This window comes from Thunnus maccoyii, chromosome 4 (genome assembly GCF_910596095.1).
Source record: "Thunnus maccoyii chromosome 4, fThuMac1.1, whole genome shotgun sequence".
Lineage (NCBI taxonomy): Eukaryota > Metazoa > Chordata > Actinopteri > Scombriformes > Scombridae > Thunnus > Thunnus maccoyii.
The window spans coordinates 26,033,990-26,061,487 of NC_056536.1; the positions used below are offsets into that span (position 1 = coordinate 26,033,990).

The window sequence follows — 27,498 nt, forward strand, 5'->3', positions numbered from 1 at the left end:
CATTTTTGCACAGAAAGAAGCTTGTGGATTTTGGCCCCCATCACTTACATTGTGAATGCATTATGCAAGGATTTTCTAATGGCCAGTATGAACAGAAGGAATGATTATGGCAAGAAACATCTATTTCAATGTTCATTTGGGCTCCTGACTGTTGTTTTAGGACAGACTTGAAAAATTATGACCCCATTAAAACGTGCATATAAGCCATTAACAACCTTAATACATATTAATATATGAATTGACCTATTATTTAACTCGATATTTGAGAAGTCACCTCCATCCAGCCTGTAATGAAGTCCTGTGAAGACTTAAATGTCACATTATTTGTTTATTACTTGAAAACAGCAGCTGGACTGAACTTCTGCTCTTTGCCTTCTATTTCTAGTCCGCTCCTGGCTGCGATCTGATTGGCCGACGCACCTGTCAGTCACGGTGTCCTTGCCGCCCACTTCCGCCCTGCTCCAGCGACTGTACTCTCTTCGATTGTTTATGTTACTAGAGCTCTAATTTGACCTTAATTCACAGGTATACTTTACTAAACTGTGTTTAAATCTTCGTGTCCGTCTCCGTGTTGGTATTTGTGTGTCAGTGAGTGTGTTGATAGCGTTAGCTAATCTCTGCTGCCCACTCTTCAGCGATGCTAACGGCTAGTTAGCTAGTCAGATAGCTAAGTTAACTAGTAGCTGAGGCTGTTTGGGGAGCAGAGAGCCAGCGAGCGGTTATTTTTATTTCATAGCAAGCTTAAGACACATGTTTGGCTTTAACCTCCACAGCCAGCTAGCTGCCCTGCTCGCTGTAACGCGGTGTCCGTGCTGTTGCAGGTGTGTGTCTGGCTGTCTGTGATGCTTTGCAGAGAGGCTGGGCCGGTTGGTGGAAACATGACTTCTGAGTAACGCACAGTTACTTTGTCTGCTCAGTATGAACAGCGAGGAGGAGTTTTACGACGCGGAGACAGGTGAGACAGGTGTTTCAGATCTTACTAGTGACCCTGTTAGCTGGTGACTTCCATACATACGAATCTGTGCTGTTCTTAACTATTTACGCAAGTGAAATATGTGTGCTGAGCAAGAAGCATTAAAGGGGACCTATTATGCTTTTCTTTCTTTTCAGTCAGACATATAATGTTACAATGTCGGATGTTTATATTAAACGCGCCCAAAGTGTCGAATAACGAGATAAACGTTTGTAGACGTTATCCCTGTGAGCAAAAAGCACGGGCTTCACTGCTCTAAATGCTCAGTTTCCAACATCTTTTCTACTTTCAACCCGAGGTGATGTCAGCTCGTGACAGATGTCTTTATATGGTCATCTGCTCCAGCACAACATGCAAGTTCAGTGCTCAGCTCTGCTAACATTATGGTATTTTTTCCAATATTTTTTGGGTGTTAATGCTGAGCCATTACTTGAGTCAAGCTGTCATGCTGTGAGTGTTTTTTCCATTACACAGCATGGCAAAATAAAATGAGTTGTTCACCTGTTGGAGGTGTGCTGGTTGTCTGCAGCTCTTCATCAAACATCATCATCACTGTGGCTGTTTCTGCTTGTACTATGCCTCCCTGCATTACTTCTAACTGATCCGCTGAACAAAGAGCTCCAAATAGCTCCATATGTTGTTTTGCCTAACGAAACTCTTCTAATTTGGTGAGGAACACATTTAATTTCCTGTGAATTCTTCACATTAAAAGTCTCCCATCATTAAGTCATTTAAAACCTTTTAATATGAAGCAGGGAATGTTGTATTTTCATCAGCGGTAACTTAACACGACTCTGATATGGCTGCCCCTTAGCAGGCTTCTGGAAAGCTGGCCAATAAGCATTGCCAGATGGGAAATGTGTCGTACCAGAGGCTTAAAATAAATGTGGCGTAAATGTGTAATTTCAGAAAACACGTATTTATAGAAACAAACAACATTTTGACACTGCCTACAAATTTAGCCACATTATTTAAAAAAAAATAAATTGCTGATGTAGTTATGTTATGTGTGGAAGGGGGTAGTCTTTTGGGACTCACTCAAATAAAAATGTTCCAACACTGAAAACAAAAGCATAGCTCTTCAATAAACTAAAGGCTATATTAGTAAACTATAACAACACGAGTTGTAGCCTGTTCAGCATCTACGTTGGAATTAAATACATAACATGCTTACCTTATCAGCCAATCATGCTTGTTGCGATGATAAACATGAGTCACATTTATCATCACAACAAGCATGATTGGCTGGAAAGAGGTGATGTGAGAATAGAAGCATAAACACAGACATAGGATCCATATTTTACTATCCTGGTGTGTTGGGAAAGGAATTAAAATGAAATAGCCTAGACTGATTGCAACTACTATTACTAACTGTCACAAAATGATCAAATTATGGTACATTATGGGACTTTTGCCATCATTGACCTTACATTGTACAGAAGGCAAAATTATCATGCAAATACGATAGCTATCGATCGTACATCTGGCAACACTGTGGCCAATCAGAACAGAGTAGGCTCATTGGGAGGGGGGCCTTAAAGAGACAGGAGCTAAAACTGCCTGTTGAGAGACAGAGGCTGAACTGAGGGGCTGCATAAAGGGCCAGTATAAGATAAATAAGGAGTTTTTTGAACTGTGAATCTTGCAGAGCTGCTCTAGTGGAGTCCCAGAATAAAAATATAGAGCTGGAAATGAGCATAATAGGTCCCCTTTTAATGTGGGAAACAAAACGTATAGATAAGCACTGCAGAAGATTTTACACCATTATTTTCAGTTGGAAAAGTGACCCATATTCACATTAAACTTAACCCAATAATTAACCTTAACCTTGTAATTAAAGGTGTAGTGTGTAAAATTTAGCAGAACAGACTTGGCAGAAGTGGAACATAATATTCATAAGTATGTTTTAATTAGTGTATAATCACCTGAGAATAAGAATCATTGTGTTTTTGTTACCTTAGAATGAGTCCTTTATATCTACATAGGGAGCAGGTCCTCTTCCACGGAGACCGCTATTTTGCACCGCCATGTTTCTACAGTAGTCCAGAACGGACAAACCAAACGCTGGCTCTATAGAGGACCTTTCGCGTTTTTCGTGAGTTTCGCGAGCCGCCGTAGGTTCCCTTGGTGTTTTTCAACAGCTGCCATCACTACAAGCAACCACGGACGCAGTCAGCCAAAAGTCGCCAGTTAACAGGGTCACTTGCTGCAGATTGATCGGCTGCCAGAGGTCTCAAGTAGTTAAATATACTTGCTTCTTGTGTTAAAATGAATGAAAAGCGTCTTTTCTGTGCATCTTCTTCAGGGCTGGAGTCAGATGATTCCTGTGAGGTCAGTTTTAAGGATGCCCTGGTGTTTGAAAGCAAGCAGGTGACTGACGGCAGCGCTGCACAGGAGAATGGAGTATGGGAGCGCAGGTGAGGGGTCATGCACAAGTTTGGTATGCATGTACATATGTATGCATGTTACAGCATTTGGGTGAGGTGCTCCAACATGCATGCACTTACATGTGGAAGCAGACAAGACCAGAGCAGACACATTTTTATGAGCACTCCTCCACTGCAGAGTATCTGTTGCTGTAGCTAGTTAGTCATTTAGATTTTGGTGTATTAAACTGTGTTCTGTGACGATATCCTGTCACTTTTTGTGCTTAGGGTTAGGGTTAGTAAGCTGTTAACAGATACACTGTCAGATGTTTGGTCTTTTTTTTAATTTTTCACAAGATCTTTTTAATCTTTTTTGGTCAAAATGTCTACCAGGAAAACCCTGCCATCTGAAATGATCTCCAGAAACAACTTCAGTGTGTGGAGCATACTGAAGAAATGCATCGGCATGGTGAGTCCTACCTGCTTCCTCCATAACCGAACTATGAGAATACAAAACTACTATGGAAAGCTGATATTTTATGCAGTTACTCTTTTAGACGATATAATATGAATTTCTAACATCAGATTTGCTGCAAACAAACTGTAGTCAGAGTCCGGGGTGAGTGTGACAAGTATTTTTTTAAATAATTGAATGTGCACTTGTTTCCACTCTCATCGTGATGCTACAAGATCAGTCATGCGTGAACTCTTTCTGCTCTTATTTCTGCTCAGCTGGCTATAATTGGTTTGGGGAATGCATTCTTTGCAGCCATCTGAAAGATCCAAAAATAACTTAAATGAACATCTGAATACGATAAATAAAAAAAACACATCTTTTGTCACTACTACAGTTAAAAGGCAGTGCATCATTGTTGTATAAAAGGAAAGTAGTATGGTGCAGGACCTTTACAAGGAAGGTATTATATAACACTGCTGAGTCACACTTTGAATCTGGTATAAAATTTGGATATATACTGTATGTTAATGCTTATTTATCTGGGTTTTTTTTGGTCTCTTGCAGGAGCTATCCAAAATAGCGATGCCGGTTGAGTTTAACGAGCCGCTGAGTTTTCTCCAGAGAATCTCGGAGTACATGGAACACACTCACCTCATCCACAAAGCCTGCAGTTTACCTGACTCCATAGACCGCATGCAGGTAAAATGAACACTCTGATGTTGTGTTCTTGTCAGATTTTCCGCTTGTTTTGCTCTCTCTCTGCTCTGTGTCGTCAGTGTTGTTCTAAACACATCTGGACAGATAAATGCACAGTAATGACCATTAATGTCTCTGTGACAGATTGTTGCTGCATTTGCAGTTTCAGCTGTAGCATCTCAGTGGGAAAGGACTGGAAAGCCATTTAATCCTTTACTGGGGGAGACATATGAACTCACAAGGTATCAGAGAAGACTTTTTACGCCTTTTAGAAGCTGAAATTGCTTAGTACAGTTTTGCATTGCTGGTAAATAGAAATCTTGTTAATTAATGTGAGTTTTCTTCTGTTTTTGTTCTTTTTTTGTTTTTTTTACAGAGAGGACGATGGATACAGGTTGATCTCAGAGCAGGTGAGCCACCACCCCCCCATCAGTGCCTTCCATGCTGAGTCTTTGAAGAAAGAGTTCGAATTTCATGGCTCCATCTACCCGAAACTCAAATTCTGGGGCAAAAGTGTCGAGGCTGACCCCAAAGGCACGATGACACTGGAGTTACTAAAGTGAGTATTTGTGTCTTTTAATCTGTGTAGATTTCTGCATCCTCACTCACTTTTGATTTGTTGTGCTTTTAGCTTCATTTAATTGTCTTAATGACCGTATTGGCCCGAATATTGATAATTGATTAAGATGATATATTTATTCTAGAAATAACGCTTGAAACATTTGATATTCTTTTTCAATGAGAGTGTACCGGTGTAACACAAGCTCCTACAGAGAGTGTTGCATTATGGGTTATTTGTAGCCTTGTTGCTAGGCGAGAAAGTGTATTCAAGTTTGTTTATAGTGAGTCTGTTACAGTCAGCCTGAAAAGTGTTTTTAGTTTAACCGCAGGAGTTTCTGAAGGCTCGTGTAACATGTTTTTCTGCCACGAAGGAAATAAATTTGTGACGAGTGAAAACATCTTTACTGCAGAAACACACTGAGAATTAAATGTCAAGCAGCCAGAAATTCCTGCTGTCACAGATGACGAGGAGCTCGAAAAGACAAACAGACAGTCTGACAAATGCCAGAAAAAATATTTGACCACTTCAAAGAGCCTGACTGGAGAAAATGTGACTAATAGACAAGATACACAAATGTGCGATTTATTATTTCACTTTTATAAGAGAAAAGACTTCAAAGATGAGGACTTTAACCAGCAGGACGAGTGTGAAAGTGAAAAAAGGGGGTTTGTCTTATAGTCGGGCCAGTATGCTACTTGTTAGTGTTTGCATGTGGGTATGCTTTGATTATTCTTGACTTTTCCCTCAGAATGAAGTGTGTTACAATATTTCTATAAAAGTTTTGTTTGCTTTCTCACTCACTCAGATATTTAAACACAGACTGTAACTTTATACTCTTCACAGTCAAGACTGGTGAACGCTTACAAAACAGCCATAAAGTCAATATAACCAAGCTGTGAATTTCTTACAGACATAAAGAAGCGTACACGTGGTCAAACCCAATGTGCTGTGTGCACAACATCATCTTAGGAAAACTCTGGATTGAGCAATACGGAACAGTGGAGATACTCAACCACAAGTACGGTAACAAATACTTTTATTGTAAGATTTAAAATGTCTGGATCGCTGATTATTTATTGATTAACATATTTCTTTTGCATTTAATTGGTCAGCACGGGAGATAAGTGCGTGTTGAACTTCAAACCGTGTGGCATGTTTGGGAAAGAGCTGCACAAAGTAGAAGGTCATATCCAAGACAAAAGGTAAGAACAGGACAACAACACTGCGACAACAGGCGACTTGTGTGATTTACTTTCTGTGAACTGAGCTTATGTCGTTATTGTCGAACCAGTAAGAAGAAGCGGCGAGTGATCTACGGAAAATGGACAGAGTGCATGTACAGCGTGGACCCCAAGGTCTATGAAGCATACAAGAAGTCAGAGAAGAAGACGGGAGGAGACTCAAAAAAGCTGAAACAGGTGAGCAGTGTTTAGAATTACACTAGAAGTACAGTAGATGTTGCTCTGACTGAAATCTGATATCAAGCGTCTCAGAATCGCTCGTAATAACCAAGGACTAATTTTAGAATACTTTAAAACTCGACATTTATTTATGAAGCTTCTTGCACTAACCTTCAGCCAGGAGAAGAGTCAGTCTTATTGTGACTTTTACAACACTCAGAGGTGCAAAGCAGAAATTATAATAGTTTTCTAACATTTGTAGTTTGATACACTAATTAGAGTAAAACTAGACAGAAAATAGCATTTTTTATGTGTTTGCCTTATGTGTATAAATCAAATAATGTTGGTAATCAAGTTATCTAGGTTATATGTGCAAAATATGTCAAAATGAATAAATCTACTGATGATATTTATCAATAAAACATTTGCATGTTACACTGTAAGTAAACACTGACAAGTCGTTCATGTGGTTAAAAAAAAACGTTAAAACGATTAAAAATAGTTGGTAACTTGACTCAGCCCTCTCATTGTTCTGTTATACCTGTAATATTGCCACATCTTGCATATTTTGTGCATTATTTCACTTGCAGGAATGATGTTGCAAACCATCTCAACATGGAGATCATGAAATTTCTCTTCCACTGTCCAGTTTCCCTCCCAGTGACACTCCTTGTTAACTTATGTGTCCTCACAGCTGGTTGAAATGTATTATAATAATATGATGCACAGTTTGCTTCAATGCAGCCTGTGTAACTGAATGAATCTGCTTAAACTTAAACTGATACAAACCCAAATCATCAGAGTTGTGAAGCTGCATTTTCCCTGTTGCCTTAAGTTTGCAAGGACTTCTGTTTATGTGGAGAGCATCACAAAAATTATTCATTTTTTCCTTAAACGGTACCCTTTAACATCAGTGAATATCTCTCCTCTGTGCGTGTATGTCTCTGCATGAAGGCCATCTCCTGGCAGTTCCTAAAAGGAACTTTCCTAAATGTTGTCTGAGGTGGGAGCGATTTCCTGAGTTAAGAAAGTTGATGAAATTTGTTTACTCTTTACTCCCCTTTCATACATGCACTGCAACCCTGAAATCTTTCCGGACATTACCCTGAGGAGCTGTATGTTTGAACACAAATGTCCGAATCAGTCAGACTAGACATTAAACGGACGTTTCCTGCCAGCTCCCTAGAACAAAGTCCATGTAACGTCCGATTGAGTCCAAGCGAGTGAGTGGGCTACAACTGCTCGATGCTGTAAGTGCAACAAAATCCGGCAGTAAGGGAGACGGTACGAGTAAATACAACTGTTGAACAAGCAGAACATAAACTTAAACACAACATCTTTGACTTCCAGCAGTCAGCTCGCCTTTCATCCACAGCTGCTATTTTACACGTGCAACTGGTGCTGAGTAAATGCAACAGGCAAGCTAAGCTGCATTGTTTCGACTGAGCCTGAACGCTCCGCTGTGAAGCTAGCGCTGATGGGAGAGAGGACTTCCTGTGATTTATTATAAAATAAAAGTAGTTTTATTTCTGATGACAAGCTTAAAAACGCAGAATTACAACTACAGCATACTTTCTGCGTCATGTCCGGCCTCCTGCAGTATTTCCAGCAGGCGTCTGACCTGGATAATCTCCCGCTGTGTGCTACATGTATGAGAGGCCACTCTGGAAAATGTCCGGACATGATTCTCTGGACGTTGTCTGGAGTTCATATGTGAAAACAGCTGTAGACATAAAAGGAGGAACATATTTGCATCACTCTGAGAATTGTTGGCCATTTAGGACTGATTTCCTGCTCTGAGACGCTTGATGAATACGGACCCGGATCTGCCTCCTGAGATGAAATTCTGCCTCCAGTTTGTTCTCACATGTGTCTTTGACATGTTTTCTCTGTCTTACAGCATGAAATAATCTGTGAATTTACTCACCGCTCTAAATTCTTTTCTCAAACGGTATCTTTCCTTTCACATTAACATGCAGTGGCTTTAGTAGAAGGTAAGGTAAACATGTATTTTGGTATCTGTAGTGTGCTACTGCTGTTGTCTAGTTGGAGTTATGTTCAAAGTGTAGTGTATGATTAGATCATTGCCAGCACTAATATGTGATGTCTTGCAATGGCATACGTTGTTGCTTGAGAGACGTTGAGTGTTGAATTTGTTGCAACTGTAGTTCTGTGAATCACCTTTTTGCATTTGGACTGTTCGTACTGTGAAGTCAAGCTAGTGGTCCATGTCTGATGATGTCATTTATCTTTGTGTGTGTGTGTGTAGGAACATAGTTGTGAAGGTGAGGAGTCAGATGAGATGCCAGAAGTTCAAGAGACTGTGACTGTGATACCAGGAAGTGCCTTACTGTGGAGGATAATGCCACGGCCTGCTCACTCAGCACAGGTCTATATCATGCACACACACACACACACACACACATTAAATGATGCTACATTCTTAACTTCAGCTTGGACGACTTAGATTCGAGGGGCGATGATAAATGTGTTTTACATTTATTGTTGACATAGCTTCTCCCTGCTATGTTTCTGTTCAGTTCACCTAAATTATTTAAAATAAACATGTATTTACTTACTGTACCTGAAATAGTATCTAGCAATGCACCAGACCTCGGTATCAACAGTTTTCACTGGAGATACTTTTCTACCGAATAATTTTTGCCCAATTTAAAAAATAGTAAAAAATAGTAATGTTTATTAACAGTTTCTGAACAGAGATGTTATTTTCCCACTGTAACCTGCTGTGTCCTCCTGTGTAGATGTATAACTTCACCAGCTTTGCCATGACACTAAACGAGCTGGAGCCCGGCATGGAGAGACTACTGCCACCAACAGACTGCCGGCTGAGGCCTGACATCAGAGCCATGGAAAACGGAGACACAGGTAACACCGACCTCACATAAACGCGAGGTTTTGACTCGCATGTATCCTTCTACACACAAAGACTCCGTCACCAGGACCCTCATATGTTTCTCTAACGGCTTCTTCATTCACGTTTTTGTGTTTTTACAGATACAGCAAGTACAGAGAAAGAGCGGTTAGAGGAGAAACAGCGGGACGCTCGCAGAGAGCGCTCCAAGGATGAGGAGGAGTGGTCAACCAGGTCTGTATTTATAAAACCACAAATTTATAACGTTGCAAATATGTCCCCTTTCTGTCATGCAACTGGTTACGTAAATGTGACGGTTGTAAAACAAGTTGGCCTCGTGTCAAGTGTCAGACTCACTGTTATGTAAAAGTCACTACAGAAGGTTAAATACACAGATAGACTGAAAACACTCTAAATTTAGCACTGACTCACTGTATCTCTCATACACAAACAAAATAAAATGAGTTCATAATAAACTGTAGAACAACAGGAATGAGACAGTTTTAAAATGTCATTTATCCCTCAGAGTTTGGAGGTAAAGGAGGGAAAAAGCACAATAATAATCACACCTGCGCTGCCTCTATGTTTTCAGTTTTCCTTCATGTCAACTGTAAGAATGAATGAATATCAACTCTTAATATACAGCGTGTGAACAAATAGGAATTAAAAAAGAGACCCAACTAAACGTCTTGTCATCTAGTAATTGTATACTCAAGCACTGTTCGACCTTTTCAGAAAGGCAGCAGATGTTGCTGTCTAATCATGTTAAATTAAGACATTAATTTTTGTTTTGTTTTTGGAGAGTTAACCATTAGAGTCAGGGCTAAACGTCCCTCCTGCTCACATAGGTCAATAATTTCAGCTTCAATGGCAAAATAAGTTTTAAAATCCATCAGTGATGCAGACTGTGAGAGAACAGAAAACTCTTCTTGCTTCATGTCTTTACTTTCAAATCACCTTTCCGCTCTTTCCATAACATTCCTGTCATGTCTGAGACTACGTTTATACCATAGACTGTTTAAAAGTGGACGTTGCCACTGTAACGTCATCCATTGGTTTGTAGACTCCTGTTCTGAGCCTTGAGTTTGTCATTCTGACCGCCGCCATCTTGGTTTTTTGGAGTCAGAAGTGAACTACAGCACCTCACACACTGCCGTGGTAGCGACTTGTCAATCACAACGTAGCCATGCCCTAAAGCATACCCTGCTTTATCGTATATTTAACTCTACATGAGACCATAATTTACAAAATGAATATAAGCTGTATTGAAGAAGACTTGAAACTAGCGATTGAGACCATAAACTCATTAGGAAAGTGTCGGGTCATTTTCCCAGACTTCTATACAATCAGACTTCTTTTTGGAGCCAGTGGAGTCGCCCCCTGCTGACCATTAGTGAGAATACAGGTTTTAGGCACTTCTGCATAGACCCAGAACTACCCGCTTGGTCCATATTGTGCCACCTAAAAACACAGTTTTTGTGTGAAAACGATTTGCGTTGACACCAGTGTTTCCAGCTCAGGAGACCATTTGCAAAAAGCTAATTTTTTTGTGAGAGAAGAACACTGTTGTAGTCAGGATGGAGAGCTGAAACAGAGAGAAAATGCGTTGATCCATCATTTTAATGTTACATATTCAATGTATAAAAAGGGCTTATAAGTGTCTCCTAATTCCTGGAATTCTGCCGTTGTTAAAATAAAAAACTGTCCTAAAATAAGTAAAGCAAGTTTGTTTCTGTCACACCTTTTCAACAGCAAGCCAATTAAAAGTGCTTTACATAAAACATAAAAGGCATTAAGACAAAATGTAAAATAAAACACAAGACATTATAAAAAGACACATTTAAATAGGAGAAAAACTGCGTAATCACACTTCATCTGGAGTAAATGATCTATTTAGCAGCCGTGTGTCTTGACGGTGCAAAGACCAGTTAAATGCAGAAAAAAGTCCTGGAAACTTCCTGCAGTCTCAAGCTCCTCAGATCATAGTTTTAACATTTTCTCAGGACTGTACATTACTCACGTTATACAATATTTCCTTTAACCCTGTCATTAAAAAGACGTCCTGCGTGTTTTCTGTCTCTCCAGGTGGTTCCAGCTGGGAACGAACCCTCACACAGGAGCTGAGGATTGGCTGTACACAGGTGGATACTTTGACAGGAATTACACTGACTGTCCCAACATTTATTGACACAGGGAGGTGTGAAGATCTCCTCTCTGATGATCGGATTCACTTTGTTTTTTCTCTCAGCATCTAAGATTTGTCTAATGTGACGTTGCGGACGCTCGCCGGTACCGTTTTCTCTGTTTTGAATCGATGAAAAGCTGATATCAAAAAATGTTATCAGACAGTTTATCAAGTCAACTGTGAACCACACGAGAAGTAAAACTGAGGAGAATTTTAGAGTTTACTTACTGTAAATGTTGATAAAACATCAACCACCTTCATCTTTATATGCCCTAATCATGATTCTGACAACGATAGTCCACATGTATGTTACTCACCCGTCGAAGGTTTTAATCTCTGGAGCGGAGGCCGTGCCGCTGCAGGACACAAACCTCTTGACTTCTAGAGGATTTATTTTCATTTTTAGTTCAAGTACTCAACCATAATGTAGTAGCGTAACCCACCACACACTTCTGTCAAAGTCGCATTCAGATATCAGGGGTTATTTAAACACACATCCGCTACTTTTATATAACCTATTTGAATATTAGATGTCTATTTTAGTTAGCACTAAACATCCCTAAAACTTCACAAGTGTGATCATTTTCTGTGAATAGAGACTTACAGTAGAAAAGAAAGCTGCTTCTAACCATGTTTACTGACAACAGTAAACACATATTGTTGGTACATTATATTATTGTTCCGCTGTAACATAGATTATGTGTATAATAATTGGTGCATGCATGGCCACCAAGATGACTATTTACACAAAGTTAAAGCCATAAGATGTTTTCTGCACTGAGGAAAATACTGTAAATGTATTCATATAGAACTTTAAAGCAAAGGGATTCACAGCATTTTGGTTTAAAGAGAACGCTGCGTCATATTGACTCCTGATTATAATCATTTGTTTTTACACAGGAACACTTCACTCTGTTTCTGCGTTTTCAATTTGACGTCGTTTTTTCCATCAATCAAAGCCGTGTTTTCAGACGCGGTAGCAGCAAATAAGGGTAGCTCTTTGTGATAAGCATTAATTAATGGTTTTATTAATGGTTAATAAATCATTTTTAAAGACTTTATAGATCATTTATAAGCCAACTTTTTGGGTTGCCAGGTTGTAGAAATTCTTGCATTGTCTTTTTCACTCTTTAGTTCATCAGGAAGGAATACCTAACTTCTGGAAAAGAGCTGCAGGGGATCTGAACCTGAATCCATTTATAAACTGCTTATTAACATTTAAATATATATTTTTAGGGCATTTTTGTGCCTTTATTATGGCGACAGTGGAGAGAGTTGACAGGAAAGGAAGGGGAGAGAGAGATGGGGGGTGACATGCAACAAAGGTCCGCTGCCGGAACCGGACTGCTTTATTAAAAGACAGGCTCACAATTTAATCAAGTCTCTCCTAAAACAAAAGTCAGGAGCCCAAATAAATACTGACACATGTTTTTCTTGCTGTAATCATTCCTCCTGTTCATACTGACCATTAGAAGATCCCTTCATAATGCACTTACAATGTAAGTGATGGAGGACAAAATCCACAGTCCTCCTTCTGTGCAAAAATGTATTTAAAAGTTTATCTGAAGCTATTATGAAGCTTCAGTCGTCCAAATGAGTCAAATCAAGTAGATATCTTTCAATGTTAAAGTCTTTTTACTGCCATAGTCGCTGTTTTTGTTCGATGCTTCTGCTGAAGCTGAAAAGGAAAACGCTGTTTAGACACAAAAAACTGGAAGATATCCACTTTATTTAATAATATTTTTATTTTAAGGCAGCTTTTAGGACACTCAAGTTCGCATTACAGAGAAAAGATAAACATGGCAAAAAAACATTAATATTTCACTAATTGTGGTGGCTGAAGTCTCATATTATCTTCAGATAAACTTAGATGAAATTTTGCCCAAAACGAGGACTTTGGATTTTGTTCCTCATCACTGACATTGTAAATGCATTTAGATGATCTTCTTCTAATGGTCAGTATGAACAGGAGGAACGATTACAGCAAGAAAAACCTGTTTCAATGTTCATTTAGGCTCCTGACTGTTGTTTTAAAATTGTGAACCCGTCGTTTTAATGATATATTGACATATAATAGCAGTTGACTGATAAGCTGATGGCATACTAGACTCTGAGAAACTTAAGAACCATTATTAACAACTTATTAACAATTAATAACTGCAGTCTTGACAGCTTTTTATAAAGGGAGAAATATGGGACCCTTTATCACTGGAAGGTCTTCCTGATGAACTAAAATGCTAAAAAGACAAAGAAAGTTCGATGCTGTTGGAGGATTTTCCACAACCTGGCAACCCAAAAGTTATTATTAGTTATTAATGACTCATAAATGATTTATAAAGCATTAGTAAGTTATTATAAAGCCTTAATATAAAATCATTAATTCATGCTTAAACCCTTTATAAAGGGTGACTTATCAGAAAGTGGTAACTACATGGTACAGGCATCATAAACCTATGCAAACGGATCCATCCAGTCTCCTGAAATGTGAAAAATACAAATAAAACACTAAGTTCCTCTGTAGCTAGTAGCTGACATGAGCTTGAGATGCTACAGAGGCACCAGTTAATGAATGTTGTGTGCTGATGATAATATAACTCTTTAGTGCGGTTGTTAAGACAGTATAGAGGTGTTTTTTTTGTGTGTTTCTAAGCACTAACATTGCATAAAACTGCACATTTGAACGCTCACTGTCCTATGCACATACTGTATAGTGAAACATCCTACGTGTCTTCCCCAGCTGCTCTCAGCTTTACTCTGAATTCAAAGCACTTTGTGACGACCGCAGATACTCAAAGGTGCAGGTTCGATACGATCTCATACTCTTTCCCTCTTTGTCTTTATGTCTAGCATCCAATTGAAAATGTTTACATGTATGTTCAGTGATCTTTTGTTTCCTCTTCATACCACACACATCTATATGCATACAAGGCATATTTAAGAAATAAATTATGGACTATTCAAACGAGCAGCCCTGTCGTTGTGTGATAGTGTGATCGGGTTTTTTTCTCGGTGTATCATCACATCTTTACAGCAGCACCAGTTTGTGGTGTTCGTACCAATCAGGAGGTCACATGATAAACCTGAAGGTTCTCAAGAGGATTTATAGGATAGAAAAGAAGATGAAACGTCCCTCTGCTACACAAAGTAATGTATTTTTTCTGACTTTTCTCTAATCTTTGCTTGTTTCTTGTGGAAAAACTGGATACTTTTACCTCTTCAAGTCAATCTGAGAGGATAAAAATCACTCTCCTTTACTGGTTATTGAGGTAAGAACGATGGGAACCACTGATCTGTACAGTTATAGAGTCTCTACAGCAGTGGTAGACAAATAGCGGCCCTCGGGCCAAACCTGGCCCTCCAGCAAAGATATTTGTCCCCCTGAAGTTTTAAAGTGTGAATTCCTACACTCTTTTAATTCCCCAACTTCAGCCTATTCGATAAATGAGTGACAATCTAACAGGAATGATGTGTTGATTTCATTTCTAATGTAACTACAACAGTAGTTTCAATCAACCATAAACAAACTGTTTATCATGTGTGGTTAACGAATAAACTGAGTTTCTAGTCTCGAAGTGCAACAGAGAACATTCACATATGAATCACTTTTAGCCAAATTAATATTATAGTAAGCTGTAACTATTTTAGACCTCAGTTACAAATAGGAAAAGTAAAAATGTGTTTCCACTGTGTTGGTTAACATCCCCCCCAATGAAAAATCCTGAAAACACTGGCCCATAGTTGAACCTGACAGGAAACATCACTAATATAATTTAGTGTATAAAACTGACTAGTCAAAACACATAAAGGCCCATCATGAGCTTGAGTTTGACTATTTGACAATTGATTATTTGGGAATATTCATCACAAACAGCACAAGATCCTCTGACATGATACAAACTTTAAAGGATAAAGTTGGAGTTTCTCTACATTTTTCTTATTGTCAATAAGTTCCAAGAAAGGACCAAAACCAGCCGTATGTTCAGCATCTCACAGAACTTCCCTTTGATTTCCTGTGTGTCTGTGGTCCCAAAACCCATCCGCATAAATAATTTCATTTATTAAAAGAGGTTCAGTAATTTCCTAAAACAGCTGTACACTGTAGTCTTTAGCAAATATCACTCGAAGAGAAGTAAATAAAATGTTGGGGATTATTTTTAGAGATGATTTCATGTGATAGTCAGTATTTCCTGCAGCAGGATGTTGTATGTGGGACTGATTCAAGATAAAGTGTGTGTTCATGGTAATGAAGGAACATGTCACACAATGCAACAGTTTGGTTCCCTGATGTGTTTTAATAGTTTTTGGACAATAATGGAGCTTTATGGCACAGATGAATAAGAAACATCAGGCTTTGGCTACACAGACAATACTTGTTAGTAGGATAAATTTATTGTACAAAACTCACAGAGAAACGGCGACACTGGGCCTTTAAACAGGTTAATCCGGACATGTTCAGTTAAATTAAATGAAGTATGATGAGTTATTCATTTGATTTAATTCTGTAACAGACAAAAAATACATAACACTCATCCAAATATTCACAAAAAGAAGAAAACAACAACAACAAAAAGAAGAAATACAACCCAACATGGGACCTGGACATACAAAGACAAACTGATATAAAATTAAGTAAATAAATACTATTGATAAATAGCATAAACATAAAATTGAAGCATGACATGGGATAAAAATGGTGAAAAGGTAAATGTTAATGTTTCCATGTGATTCTGACCACCTCGGATCATAAAGAGATTGCTGAGCTTCTGCTACATCACAGACCAGGTGAAAGTTGTGACATGTAGACACAAAAAGTTGAAGTTCTCATATAGAGAAAGTACAGATTGATTGATCCACCACTTCGGTCCAGACTGAAATATCTCAAAAACTGTTGGATGGATTGCAATAAAAGTATAAACAGACATTCATGATGCCCAGACAATGAATCCTAATGACTTTCAGCTCAAAGTTTTCACTTATCCTGTAAAATATCTCAACATCTACTAGACGAATTGCAACAAATATCATGGTCCTACTGATTTAGATAATCCAATTACTTTTTCCTGCATATCCATATTTGTGGTTTTGAGTCATTTTGAAGGTTTTGTGTAAGGATTGTATTATATCTTTGGATAAAAGCTGCAATTTGTATTAAAGAAAAGTACATATTTTTTGTTTTACACAATATGCAAATTAACTGTAACTTTCCTAAAAATATAATAATCTGGTTGTTGTTTTTTTCAGATGACATTAATTACATGACCAATAGTGTTTTGAGTAGAAATAAGTCAACATTTTGTTATGGTGGTTCTTTCTTACAGTAGTTTATTCTTGTATGTTAAATATGTTGGTAGAATGAAGGATAAACATTATAAGTACTAAAAGGAAACGACCTTTTTTTCTCTTGTTAAAAAGGCTTGATTATCTCGTGATCTCGAAATAACGGCATTAAAAAAAATAATTGCAAACATGGCCGCTCTCGGCTTCCGTTAAATAACGGCGTCACTGTCTGTATTTAACCAGCAGGTTGTGTAGTGTTATCTCTACCGAACATGAGCTTTAAAGGCCTCAGACTGACACACGGCTCGACCAATCACATCGAGGCACAAGTACCAGTCAGCCAATCACAACCATCGTCTGTGAGTTTGTCTGTTCTGCAGCTGAACGTTATTTCACAGAGAGAGAAATGTAAGTACGATCATTTTATTTCTTTTATATGTGTTGAGGTTGTAACGTGGCGGTCAGCTGCGCGTGCTGTCCGCGTGTATGAAACGTAAAAAGTGTCGGTGTGTCGCGGCCTCACGTAGCTGAAAACAGGCTGCAGGCTGCAGGATGCAGAGTCATCTGTGGGGCGTCTGTGGGGCTGCAGTCTGCCCCAGTAGCTGGTTTATTATGGGAGCACTGGGATCAGTCAGGTTCCAGGCACATTTTATGTTTAAAATCTGCGTCTGGTTCTTATTTTCTGCTCAATATGATGTTTCATTTCAGTCTAGAAGAGTATTATTATCTCTTTATGGTAATTAGAAAACAATTGTTAACATGTAGAAGGCTAGAAAAATAAGTAAAATGTATTTGTAAATAAGAATTACTGTTTATAATATATAGAAATTACATACTGGTTATAAATAGACTGGAGTGACTCAGCAGGAAGAAGAAAACAACCTGCAGCAGTCTGATATCTGGGACCAAACCTGCTCTCATTCCTCCCACAAGATCATAAGAAAAGATAAACAGATAAACAGATCCAAAAGGAAAATGACAGATATCACAAAATACAAAAACAATGAGGCAGGTAAAGGAAATGAGTACAGTTAAAGGCTCAATTATATACAATATATAGACTAACTCAAATATAAACATACATAGAATAAATAAAAATAGAATAGACACTATTGATATAACCATGACTAGAATATACCATTTACTGAGTATACGCTGCACTTTTCAATGTTATTGATATGCTATATAAACTGTAAGGTGCAGGATTGTCCATATATGTTAGAATTGAGTGGACAACTAAAGCTTATTATGTCTATAAAATGTCAGAAATTAGTGGGAAACCCAAGTTGAAGTCTTGTTTTATATGATCGACAGTCCAAAACCTAAAGATGTTCAGTTTACTATCACAGAACTCGAAGAAAACCATAAACTCACAGATGTTTGGCATTTTTCCTCAAATAATGATTGAAGCGATTATTCGATTACCAGAATAGTTAAGATAAGATACTTTATTGTCTCCTTAGGGAACTTTTTCTTGGGCTCAGCATTACTGCATTTATCTTCCAAACATACATACATAACTTACATCACTCATACAAAAAATAAAAACAAAAAAACACAATAAAATCAATTAAATCGATAAAACTACTACAGTTTATAAAACCAGGAAAATAATATTGCACCAGTATTCCACATTGTAGCAGAATATTACACAAAATAGTTGGCGATTAATTGAGTAATCGTTGCAGTGCTACATACCATCAACCCGTGTTTCAGTCAGAGTTCATGTGTTTCGGTTTGTAACAGACTTCCTCCTTGTTGTCCCAGCAGTAGCTCATCCTCCTCATCTTCATCATGGCGTCTGGAGCTTTGTTTCCCAGCATGGTGTCTGGGTCCCGTGGCTCCTCCAGCAAGTATCTGGTGGAGTTTCGGGCCGGTAAGATGACCATGAAGGGCAGCACGGTGACCCCCGACAAGCGCAAAGGTCAGGTCTACATCCAGCAGACCGACGACTCCCTCATCCACTTCTGCTGGAAGGATCGGACCACCGGGAACGTGGACGACGTAGGCGACGCCGTCTGCATGTAACACTGGCTGCTCTGTGTTTGACTTTTCAATCTTTTTAATCTAATCTCTCTTCATGTCTGGATTTTAGGACCTGATCATCTTCCCTGATGACTGTGAGTTCAAACGGGTGAACCAGTGCACCACCGGACGGGTCTATGTGCTGAAGTTCAAAGCTGGATCCAAAAGGCTCTTCTTCTGGATGCAGGTATGCAGCTGGATCGTCCGCTTCACACACTTTGATGTTCATGAAGCTTTAACTTGATGACAGATACACTCATAATGGTAAATTTACAAGAGAAAACATTGACCATACATGCAGTGACCTCATGATTTTTTTACTTATTTTCAAACACATTTTCTGTCACTGTGGGTAAGTAAACGTCTGGTGATTTACAATATTCTTCTTATTGTCAACAAATCTCTTTAAAGGACCAAAACTAACAATGAATTGCGTCTATAAACAAGTATTGTGTGTTTATCCAAAGCCTGATAATAAAGCTTATTTATCTCTGCCGTAGAGCTCCATTGTTGTCTAAAAACAAACAAAAAAAAAACTCAACAGTGAGTCACAATGTTGCACCGCTGGTAACATGTTCCTTTATTATGATGAACACACAAACACTGCAGCTTATTCAGAGGCTCTTCTACACACACACACACTGTCCTGCTGCCTTAAATACTCAGAGCACCAAAAAATGTGTTAATTCACACCTGAAATGCATTTATTAGTCCCCAGTAAATGCATTATTTACTCCTGTTTGAGTATCATAGCCCAGCTGTTTTAGGAAATGACTCAGCTTTTTTAAAAAAAATAAAATTCTATATTTGTGATAAGTTTTAAAGAGTCACATCTTAAGTAGCAACAAATGGGCTGGGAATCAAAGAGTATTCAAAGACAGACTGAAGCATTTTCAATTTTGGTCTTTTCACAGGATTTGTTGATAATAATTAATTCAATTTTATTTATATAGCATCAAATCACAACAGAAGTTACCTCAGGACACTTTTCATACAGAGCAGGTCTCTTTAATATACAGAGACCCAACATTCAGTGTGCAGAACACACACACACATCTTTTTTTGTCCAGATGCTGAGCTTGTTTTGTTTCCTCTGTAACCGACAAAGAGCCAAGTGTGAAGTCAGTGTATTTATAGACCACGTTTAAAAACAACAAATGTTCAATTCAATGAAATTCAGAATACTTTATTTGTCTCCTCCAAGGGGCAATTTGAGGCGAGTGAATTTGCAAACAGAAGCACACACAGACAAATGTAGACTAAAAACACAAAAAGTGCAAATACATTTATCAGTCTGTCTGTGTTCACAATAATGACTTCTGCATTAAAAAACAAACTTCCTTCTATTTGTTTTACATACAAGCATCTGAAGCACATTTCTAATGGCATTAGGTTAAAGTAGGCATAGAGGACACACGGGGTCGTTGATAATCATACATGACCAAAGTGCTTTATAAAGACAATCACAATCTGATAAAATTATTAAGAATATTAGCTAAAAACATACTTAATCATTTTCTAATGTAATGAAACAGAACTTTTGAAGGGAGCTTTTAACAGTGTTGTGAGTCCTTCGGAGGAAGAAACTAGTTGACATGAAGAAAAATATAGAATAACAGCAGAATTATTATTAAACATTTGAAAGTCAAACCAACTCTTTCTGTATTTTTCTGATTTATCATAACTTTAAATCAACATGCAAGTGATCGCTGCAGAAAGAAGACGATATAATATCATGGCTCAATACAGTTAAACTACTTAATGATCAGATAAATGTGAAAACTATTTCTTTTCCATAAATTCATCACCAAGGAGTCAGTTACTGCAACATAAATGGAACTTGAACAAGTTTTCTCTCTTTTTTTTCTGATTTTAGGAGCCCAAGACTGACAAGGATGAGGAGCACTGCCGTAAAGTCAACGAGTATCTCAACAACCCGCCAATGCCCGGCGCTCTCGGTAGCGGCGGCAGTGGAGGACATGATCTGTCTGCTCTGGGAGGTAACAGATACACACATCCTCTTAATTGTTGTCTTAAAACATGCAAGAACCTGAAATATGCTGTCAGAAATCACCTTAAAACTGAATTTCATCGTCATGCTGAGTGTCACATGTTGTCTTCTGTTTTCATGTGAAGGGGAGGGCGGTCTGCAAAGCCTTCTGGGTAACATGAGCCACAACCAGCTCATGCAGCTCATTGGACCGACTGGACTCGGAGGGATCGGTGTGTAACTTTTTTACTTGACGTGTTGCACCAGCAGGTCAAAAAACTGCAGAGCTGACGTTCTCCAAAGAGAGGCGTATCTTGGTAAATGCTGTTTCATGTTTCTGGATGACAGGTGGTCTTGGGGCGCTGGCTGGTCCAGGTTTAGCCAACCTGTTGGGCAGCAGCAGCAGCAGCAGCAGCGTTCCTGCAGCCAGCAACTCCTCCACAAGGTATCTTATTCCTGCTGGGTATATCTGGATGTTTGGTGGCATTTTTTCTTATTATTACAGCATCATTTACCAAACAAAACAAAAAGCAACGTTGCCAAGAAATATTTGAGGAGCAGCTGTGACAGATGAAAGAAAGGAGAAACAGTTTTTTTTATTTAGTTTTAATGTCAGTACAACATTATCAAAATGCAGGGGGGCTTTTATAGACTCACCATTTTGCTTCAGTGTTCAAACTAAAGGAAACTCAGAAGAAAATCTTGAGCTTAAAGGTTCATCATTGACCTTGGAAATAGCAGAAAGAAATCTTAGCGTAAGGTCCACTTTTTAGAAATTTGCTGGAGCTTTCAGTCAACAGCTTTCTTCCAAAGATTAAAGTGCCCCAAAATGTCCAGTAAAAGTGGATTTTGTGCTGCTTTTAAAAAAGGGAGAAATCTCTTTTGAGACAGCAGATACCAGTTTCCTCATTCACTGTTACATTTAGAGCTGCAACTAGCCATTATTTTCATTATCTGATGGTTTTTTTCTTGATTAATTGTTTGGTTTGGAAAATATCAGAAAATAGTACAAAAAAATCAAACTTTCCTAAAGCTCAAAGACCCAAAGATTCTCCGCTTACAACCAGGGAAGAAAAGCAGCAAAACCTGATAACTGAGAGTCTGGAGCCTTGAGGTGTATGACGTTTTTACTTATCAATCAATTGATTCAATTAATTAATTAATTTAGATCAGAATGCAAACTAGCAACAACTGTTAAACTGACTGATATTATTGCTGATATTATGCATATTACACTGTTATTCTCTATGAACACACCGAGTTCACCCTTCATTCTCTGAGGTTGTCGAAATGCTTTCAAGGTCAAGGGTCAAGGTCACTTTTATTGTCTCCCTCAGAAGAAAATGATCTCAGATAAAGAGAATCACTGCAACAACAATAAATACATATTAAATAGAAACACATGTGCAGATGCTGGACTAAGATAAAAAAAACCCAAACAAGCTAGTTAGAACAAAAACCATTAACTTTATTAAAAACTACAAAGTTCTGAGGCAAAAAAAACACCTCAGTAAATAAATTACAAACAGACACATCTCACTTTATATGCTCACAAACAAGCACATCAGTCTTTAAATGTAGGAAATAACTGAAGCAGAAGTTTATTAACCAGATGAAGGGAACTGAGTATAATAAGAAAATCACACACAGGTTGATGTCATCTAACTGCTTCATGTTTGATTTAATAACCATCTTCTCTCTCCTCTCAGTCCGTCCACTGCCGTCACCCCGACCTCCACCTCCACCGCCAGTCGGCTCGGCTCCTCCCAGGTTCCCACCACACCCATCACTCCCTCCGCCACCTCAGCGGCCTCCCCGACAGCCACCACCCCCTCCACCCCGGCTGTGACGTCTCTGGCAGCAGGGGCGGCGAACCCCACGCAGCCCATCCAGCTGAGAGACCTGCAGAGCATCCTGGCGACCATGAACGTGCCTGCCAGCGGACAGGGAGGTGAGCGACCGGCTGTAGATGCAGAGTAGGGGTTTCTGGAACAACTTCACATACTTCAAAGGTGCACGGAGGTCAAAACTCCAGCAACACTTGTAGTATAGTTGTAGTTAGGAATGAAGGAAAAAGGTAAAACTAATATAAAAGACAACCAATCATGTACATCCAGACACACATCAGCTAATGGTGCTTTTACAAAGATGGGTTGGATATATGGTCATGTGGCTTCAGGCAAATCAAGAAAGGACATGGGTGACATCATATTTGGTCCATTAACTGGAAAACTGCAACTTAGGGGTCGTACTCGGGTGAGCAACCAGCTGCAAGAACTAAACGGTGGAATTTAAACTAATTATACAGCAAATAATTAACATTATGAACCCAACAGTCTCTGTAATACTGTGTAATTCTGACATCATAAATTCAGTTTGTCGCAGAAGCAGGAAGCCCTTTACAAACCCTGCAATCTATCTGTCACTGTTTTGATTTAATTTTACTGTGCTGCACTACATTAAACACAACTCTTCATCGTTCCTGTTCCCAGGATAATATTTATCACCCTTACTCGGCCCACAGATTCACACACAAAACCAGAGGATGCATTTTCTGATGAAAACCTGGTGTGATTGATTGCTATGAACAGCTAGAGTATGACGAGTAGGAGGAGTGGAAAGGTTGATGAAGAATAAAAAATACAATACAAAAAGTGAAACATCGAGGAGACAAAGGCTCAGGCGTTGGTGGAGAGCACAACAGAGCTACAAGGAGACTAACATTCATCAGGTCGATACAAACAAGACTCCAAATTAATGTTTAAAGTAAAGGTTCCCAATATTTCAAGTCTGTCTTAAAACAACAGTCAGGTGTCCATATAAACAGTGAAAGAGGTTTTCCTCGCTGTAATCATTCCTCCTGTTCATACTGGCTGTTAAAAGATCCCCTTCAAATGTGCTTTTAATGTAAGTGATGACAAAATCCACAGTGAGTCCACAGTCATTTTGTGCAAAAATTTATTTAAGAGTTGATGTGAAGCTTATATGAGGCTTCAACAGTCTGAGTTAGTTGTATCAAGTGGATATCTGCCACATTTACAGTCTTTTTAGTTGATTAATTGATTAGCTGATTGTCAGAAAATACAAAACAAAACAAAACATTCTCTGGTTTCAGCTTCTCTGACTTTCTGCTTTTCTTCATCATATATGATAATAAACTTAATATCTTTGAGTTTTTGACTGATTGTCGGATAAAACAAACAATTTGAAGAGGTCACTTTTGGCTCTGGGAAATTATAACTATTTTCTCATATTTTATGGATAAAAAGATGAATCGATTAATTGAGAAAATAACCAGCAGATTAATTGATAATAAAGATAATTATCACCTTGGTGCTTGTGCATGAATGTGGGCAGAGAAGCATCACCAATACTGTAAGTGGACACATTAAGTTAAAAAGAGATTCTTGTCTTTTCTGACCTCTAGTGGTTTAATTTCTCACCTTGCTGGAGTGATGTACACGTGTACTCCAGGACCCTGTGACACCACTGTTGCGTGTCGTCCCAGGTGCAAAAAGGCACACGTCTGGCCACACCCTGCATGTCTGTTATTCCACTTTCAACCACAGAGGGCAGTAAAACACTGCGTCTCAGCCTTGTGTTCAGTCATTATTTGATGCAGTTGGTGCTGAAAACTATGATAAATGTGTGTGAATTTCTTAAACTAGTTAATTAATAAATAACAACTTGACAATTAGTTGAGCGTTGAGATTCCCATTGCATTTGAATGCATCAATGGCGGTTAACTGCTGAGTCACTTCTCATACAAACCAGTTAGTTAAGAGAGAATAACACTCCTGCTCGTCATTTAAAGGGTGCGTCACCTAGATTAAGATTGACCTAGATTATAATCGAACCTGCCTGCAGATTTCTACACAAAAATACAAAATCTAATCATACTGAAGTCTGTGAAAACCAAGCTGCCAAACCCGAGAGAGAAATAGAGAGTAATGATTTTATAATTAGTAGGTAAGAGAATGAACTAACCAGTCAGTGGCGATGTCTGTTGTTGCAGTGGACTTGGCCAGCGTCCTGACGCCTGAGGTCATGGCTCCCATCCTGGCCAACCCTGAGGTGCAGCAGAGGCTGATGCCCTATCTGCCCACCGGAGAGTCTCTGCTTCAGAGCACCGAGGAGCTCCACAACACGCTGAGCTCGCCTCAGTTTCAGCAGGTAAGAGCGTTCGCTGGACGCCCTCCGCGGTTTCCAATCACCTCCGTTTGTTTGTAACTCTATCATTTGAAAACGGGGTAAAAATAACGATTTCTTCCCTCGTTTGGGACAATTTTGTGCTTGAGTTCAATGTGAAAAAGTTGCTTTTCTGTTTTCTTAATTTGCTATTTAACAGCAGCCTGGTCAAGATGAAAATAATGACTGTGTAGTAAAAAAATATTACTCTAATATCATGAAAAAATCAATCAAATTAGCTTCTGTACATCTGATAAACACATAAAACATTCTTGGCTCTTATTTCCAGCTTGAGACTGACTTTGACATTTAACATTTTACTGTCCTTGGGCTCAGAAATAGCAGAAGAAGAGTGTTTTCTCCTCTCGGCAGGATTCTGGTCATCGTCTGGCTCTCTTTTATTAGTATTTAGCATCTTGTTCTGGTATTTATTGTCTCTCTGCAGGCGATGAGCATGTTCAGCAGCGCTCTGGCGTCCGGGCAGTTAGGACCTCTAATGAACCAGTTTGGTTTGCCTGCTGAGGCCGTCGACGCGGCGAACAAAGGAGGTCTGTGTTTTGCCCACATCATGCAGACACTGTAGCCGTATGTTTCATTGCTAGAAAGCTCGAATTCCAGTGTTTACAGGACAGATTTAATACATCTAGAGGATACATCTTTTCAGTATATTTACTTGAGTATTTCCAGATTATGCTACTTTATACTTCACCAGGGTTCAGAGGAAATATTGTACTTTTTGATATGACAGCTGTAGTTACTTTGCAGATTAAAAGACACGTTCACAGTTTTTCAAGTCTGTCTTGAAACAACAGTCAGGAGCCCAAATAAACACTGACAAACGTTTTACTCGCTGTAATCTTCCCTCCTGTCCGTACTGGGACACAATCCACAGTCCTCAATTTGACCAAAAATATATTTTAAAGTTTATCTGAAGATAATATGAAGCTTCAGCCGTGTGGATATCTTCCACAGTTGCAGTGTTTTTAGTAAAAATTTCCCTAATTGTCTTGACGGACAGTATTTTCCTGTTCAGCTGCAGTGGAAGGTTCATAACTAAAAGAGGGACTTTGGTACTAAAAAGACTGTATAAGGATATCTACTTGACTGATTTGGACGGCTGAAGTTTCATATTAACTTCAAATAAACTTTTTAATAAATATTTACAAATGTGGGACTGTGGATTTTGTCCAGTGATGGGAAAGACCTCATCTTTAGGACTTCGTTAGAATTAGAGTTAAAAATACAGTGTACTGACGACATAACACTATATCCATTAAATTTGGGTTTAACCGACATGAACAACAGACTTTGGCTGATGTGAGGCCTCCCTGTTTGCTACATTTTAAAGTACTTCTGTAGTATTTAGCAGCCAGTCGGACACGTCAGTGTTTTCAGAGAAATCTTAGTTTTCTAGTCGCAACTACAACTTGGAAGCTGGTATTAACACTATTTACTAGTCAGAATCTCGTTATTACACTTCCTATGTGACGTGAACGCAGCACAAGATTTTACATACAAAACATGTAATCTTAAAAAAATTGTATATTTTACATTTTTATAAAGTACTCAAGAGTATAAAATGATTAAATCGAGCTCCTTCAAGTCTGCTACAGGATTAAAATGCTTACACACTACTGCATCAGTAATAATTATTCCATTCTTATTATATACAATAATAAAACACTGCAGCAGCAGCAGCAGCAGCAGCAGCTTGGCTCCTGTCCAGCTGTGCTACATAATGAGTAATTTCACTTTTAATACTTAAAGTGCTTTTTGCTGATAACATTTCTGTACTTGTCCCAGTACATTTGAATACAGGGTTTTTAGTGAACTTTATATTCTGACATTGTGGTTTTACTACTTGAGAACAGAAAGTTCAGAGCACAATATGTTCCAAGTTTTTGCCAAAGAATTTTGTCAAAGTGTGAAAAAAGATGAACAAATGGGATGAAGTACAAAGAGCAGTAACCTTATAAAAGTTTGAATCTAGATAAAAGTACAAAGTGCGGCCCAAGGAGACTGAACTGCCGTCTGAGATTTGAGGCTTTTGTTTAACTCTTTAAATCCTGCAGGGCTCTTCATCATTTTCTTGTTTTTTGCAGACGTGGAGGCTTTTGCTAAAGCGATGGAGACTGAGACAAAGTCCAACCAGGACGGAGACTCTAAAGACAAGAAAGACGACGACGAAGACATGAGTTTGGACTAACAACTCTTAAGGAGGAAAAATAACTAATAATTATTTAATGTATTTATTTAGCTGCTTCTGCTGTTTTGTAACTATTACACATTAAGGATATAGATTATGGGTAATATAGTAGAAACTGTGACTCAGACCCCTCTGAGCTGATGTTGCCGTGTTCAGTGTTGAATTAATATAAACTGATCGAACATGTGTTTGACCTGCATGTCAGCTACAAGCCCGTCCTGTCCTAACACAAGGGAACAGTAAAACCATGAGAACCACTTTTTTTTTGTCTTGTTTGTGTTTATTTCCAGTTTTCTGTACT

The 27,498-nt window shown here is 38.6% G+C and overlaps 2 protein-coding genes across 4 annotated transcripts; both read left to right on the forward strand.

Annotated features, from left to right (window-relative positions):
- The first annotated feature begins 406 nt into the window (after nucleotides 1-406).
- On the forward strand, nucleotides 407-12,567 carry LOC121895606 (oxysterol-binding protein-related protein 2-like). The gene is made up of 14 exons (XM_042408931.1): nucleotides 407-525; nucleotides 822-955; nucleotides 3,279-3,390; nucleotides 3,733-3,808; nucleotides 4,361-4,495; nucleotides 4,637-4,734; nucleotides 4,869-5,051; nucleotides 5,965-6,072; nucleotides 6,167-6,256; nucleotides 6,346-6,472; nucleotides 8,724-8,843; nucleotides 9,217-9,340; nucleotides 9,470-9,560; nucleotides 11,412-12,567. Exons 2-14 carry the CDS (start codon nucleotides 919-921, stop codon nucleotides 11,512-11,514), a joined length of 1,404 nt encoding a protein of 467 aa, XP_042264865.1. The 5' UTR covers nucleotides 407-525; nucleotides 822-918; the 3' UTR covers nucleotides 11,515-12,567.
- Nucleotides 11,449-27,455, forward strand: LOC121895607 (proteasomal ubiquitin receptor ADRM1-like). 3 transcript variants are annotated; one of them, XM_042408935.1, is made up of 10 exons: nucleotides 11,449-11,467; nucleotides 18,559-18,792; nucleotides 18,884-19,000; nucleotides 20,690-20,813; nucleotides 20,950-21,036; nucleotides 21,152-21,248; nucleotides 22,513-22,754; nucleotides 24,819-24,976; nucleotides 25,437-25,539; nucleotides 27,094-27,455. In XM_042408935.1, exons 2-10 carry the CDS (start codon nucleotides 18,583-18,585, stop codon nucleotides 27,195-27,197), a joined length of 1,242 nt encoding a protein of 413 aa, XP_042264869.1. In that variant the 5' UTR covers nucleotides 11,449-11,467; nucleotides 18,559-18,582; the 3' UTR covers nucleotides 27,198-27,455. The 3 variants fall into 3 exon arrangements, with proteins under 3 accessions (XP_042264869.1, XP_042264866.1, XP_042264868.1); XM_042408932.1 differs by lacking the exon at nucleotides 11,449-11,467 and adding an exon at nucleotides 17,108-17,196; XM_042408934.1 differs by lacking the exon at nucleotides 11,449-11,467 and adding an exon at nucleotides 17,139-17,196 and having other exon boundaries at nucleotides 18,556-18,792.
- Nucleotides 27,456-27,498: the final 43 nt, after the last annotated feature.

Excerpts from the sequence above, each read along its gene's own strand:
- LOC121895606 (XM_042408931.1), top strand. The coding sequence starts at position 919 with ATGAACAGCGAGGAGGAGTTTTACGACGCGGAGACAG. Across the intron at positions 5,052-5,964 it reads ATGACACTGGAGTTACTAAA|ACATAAAGAAGCGTACACGT; the intron begins GTGAGTATTTGT and ends AATTTCTTACAG. Across the intron at positions 8,844-9,216 it reads GGCCTGCTCACTCAGCACAG|ATGTATAACTTCACCAGCTT; the intron begins GTCTATATCATG and ends CCTCCTGTGTAG.
- LOC121895607 (XM_042408935.1), top strand. The coding sequence starts at position 18,583 with ATGGCGTCTGGAGCTTTGTTTCCCAGCATGGTGTCTGGGTCCCGTGGC. Across the intron at positions 19,001-20,689 it reads GGCTCTTCTTCTGGATGCAG|GAGCCCAAGACTGACAAGGA; the intron begins GTATGCAGCTGG and ends TTCTGATTTTAG. Across the intron at positions 21,249-22,512 it reads GCCAGCAACTCCTCCACAAG|TCCGTCCACTGCCGTCACCC; the intron begins GTATCTTATTCC and ends CTCTCCTCTCAG.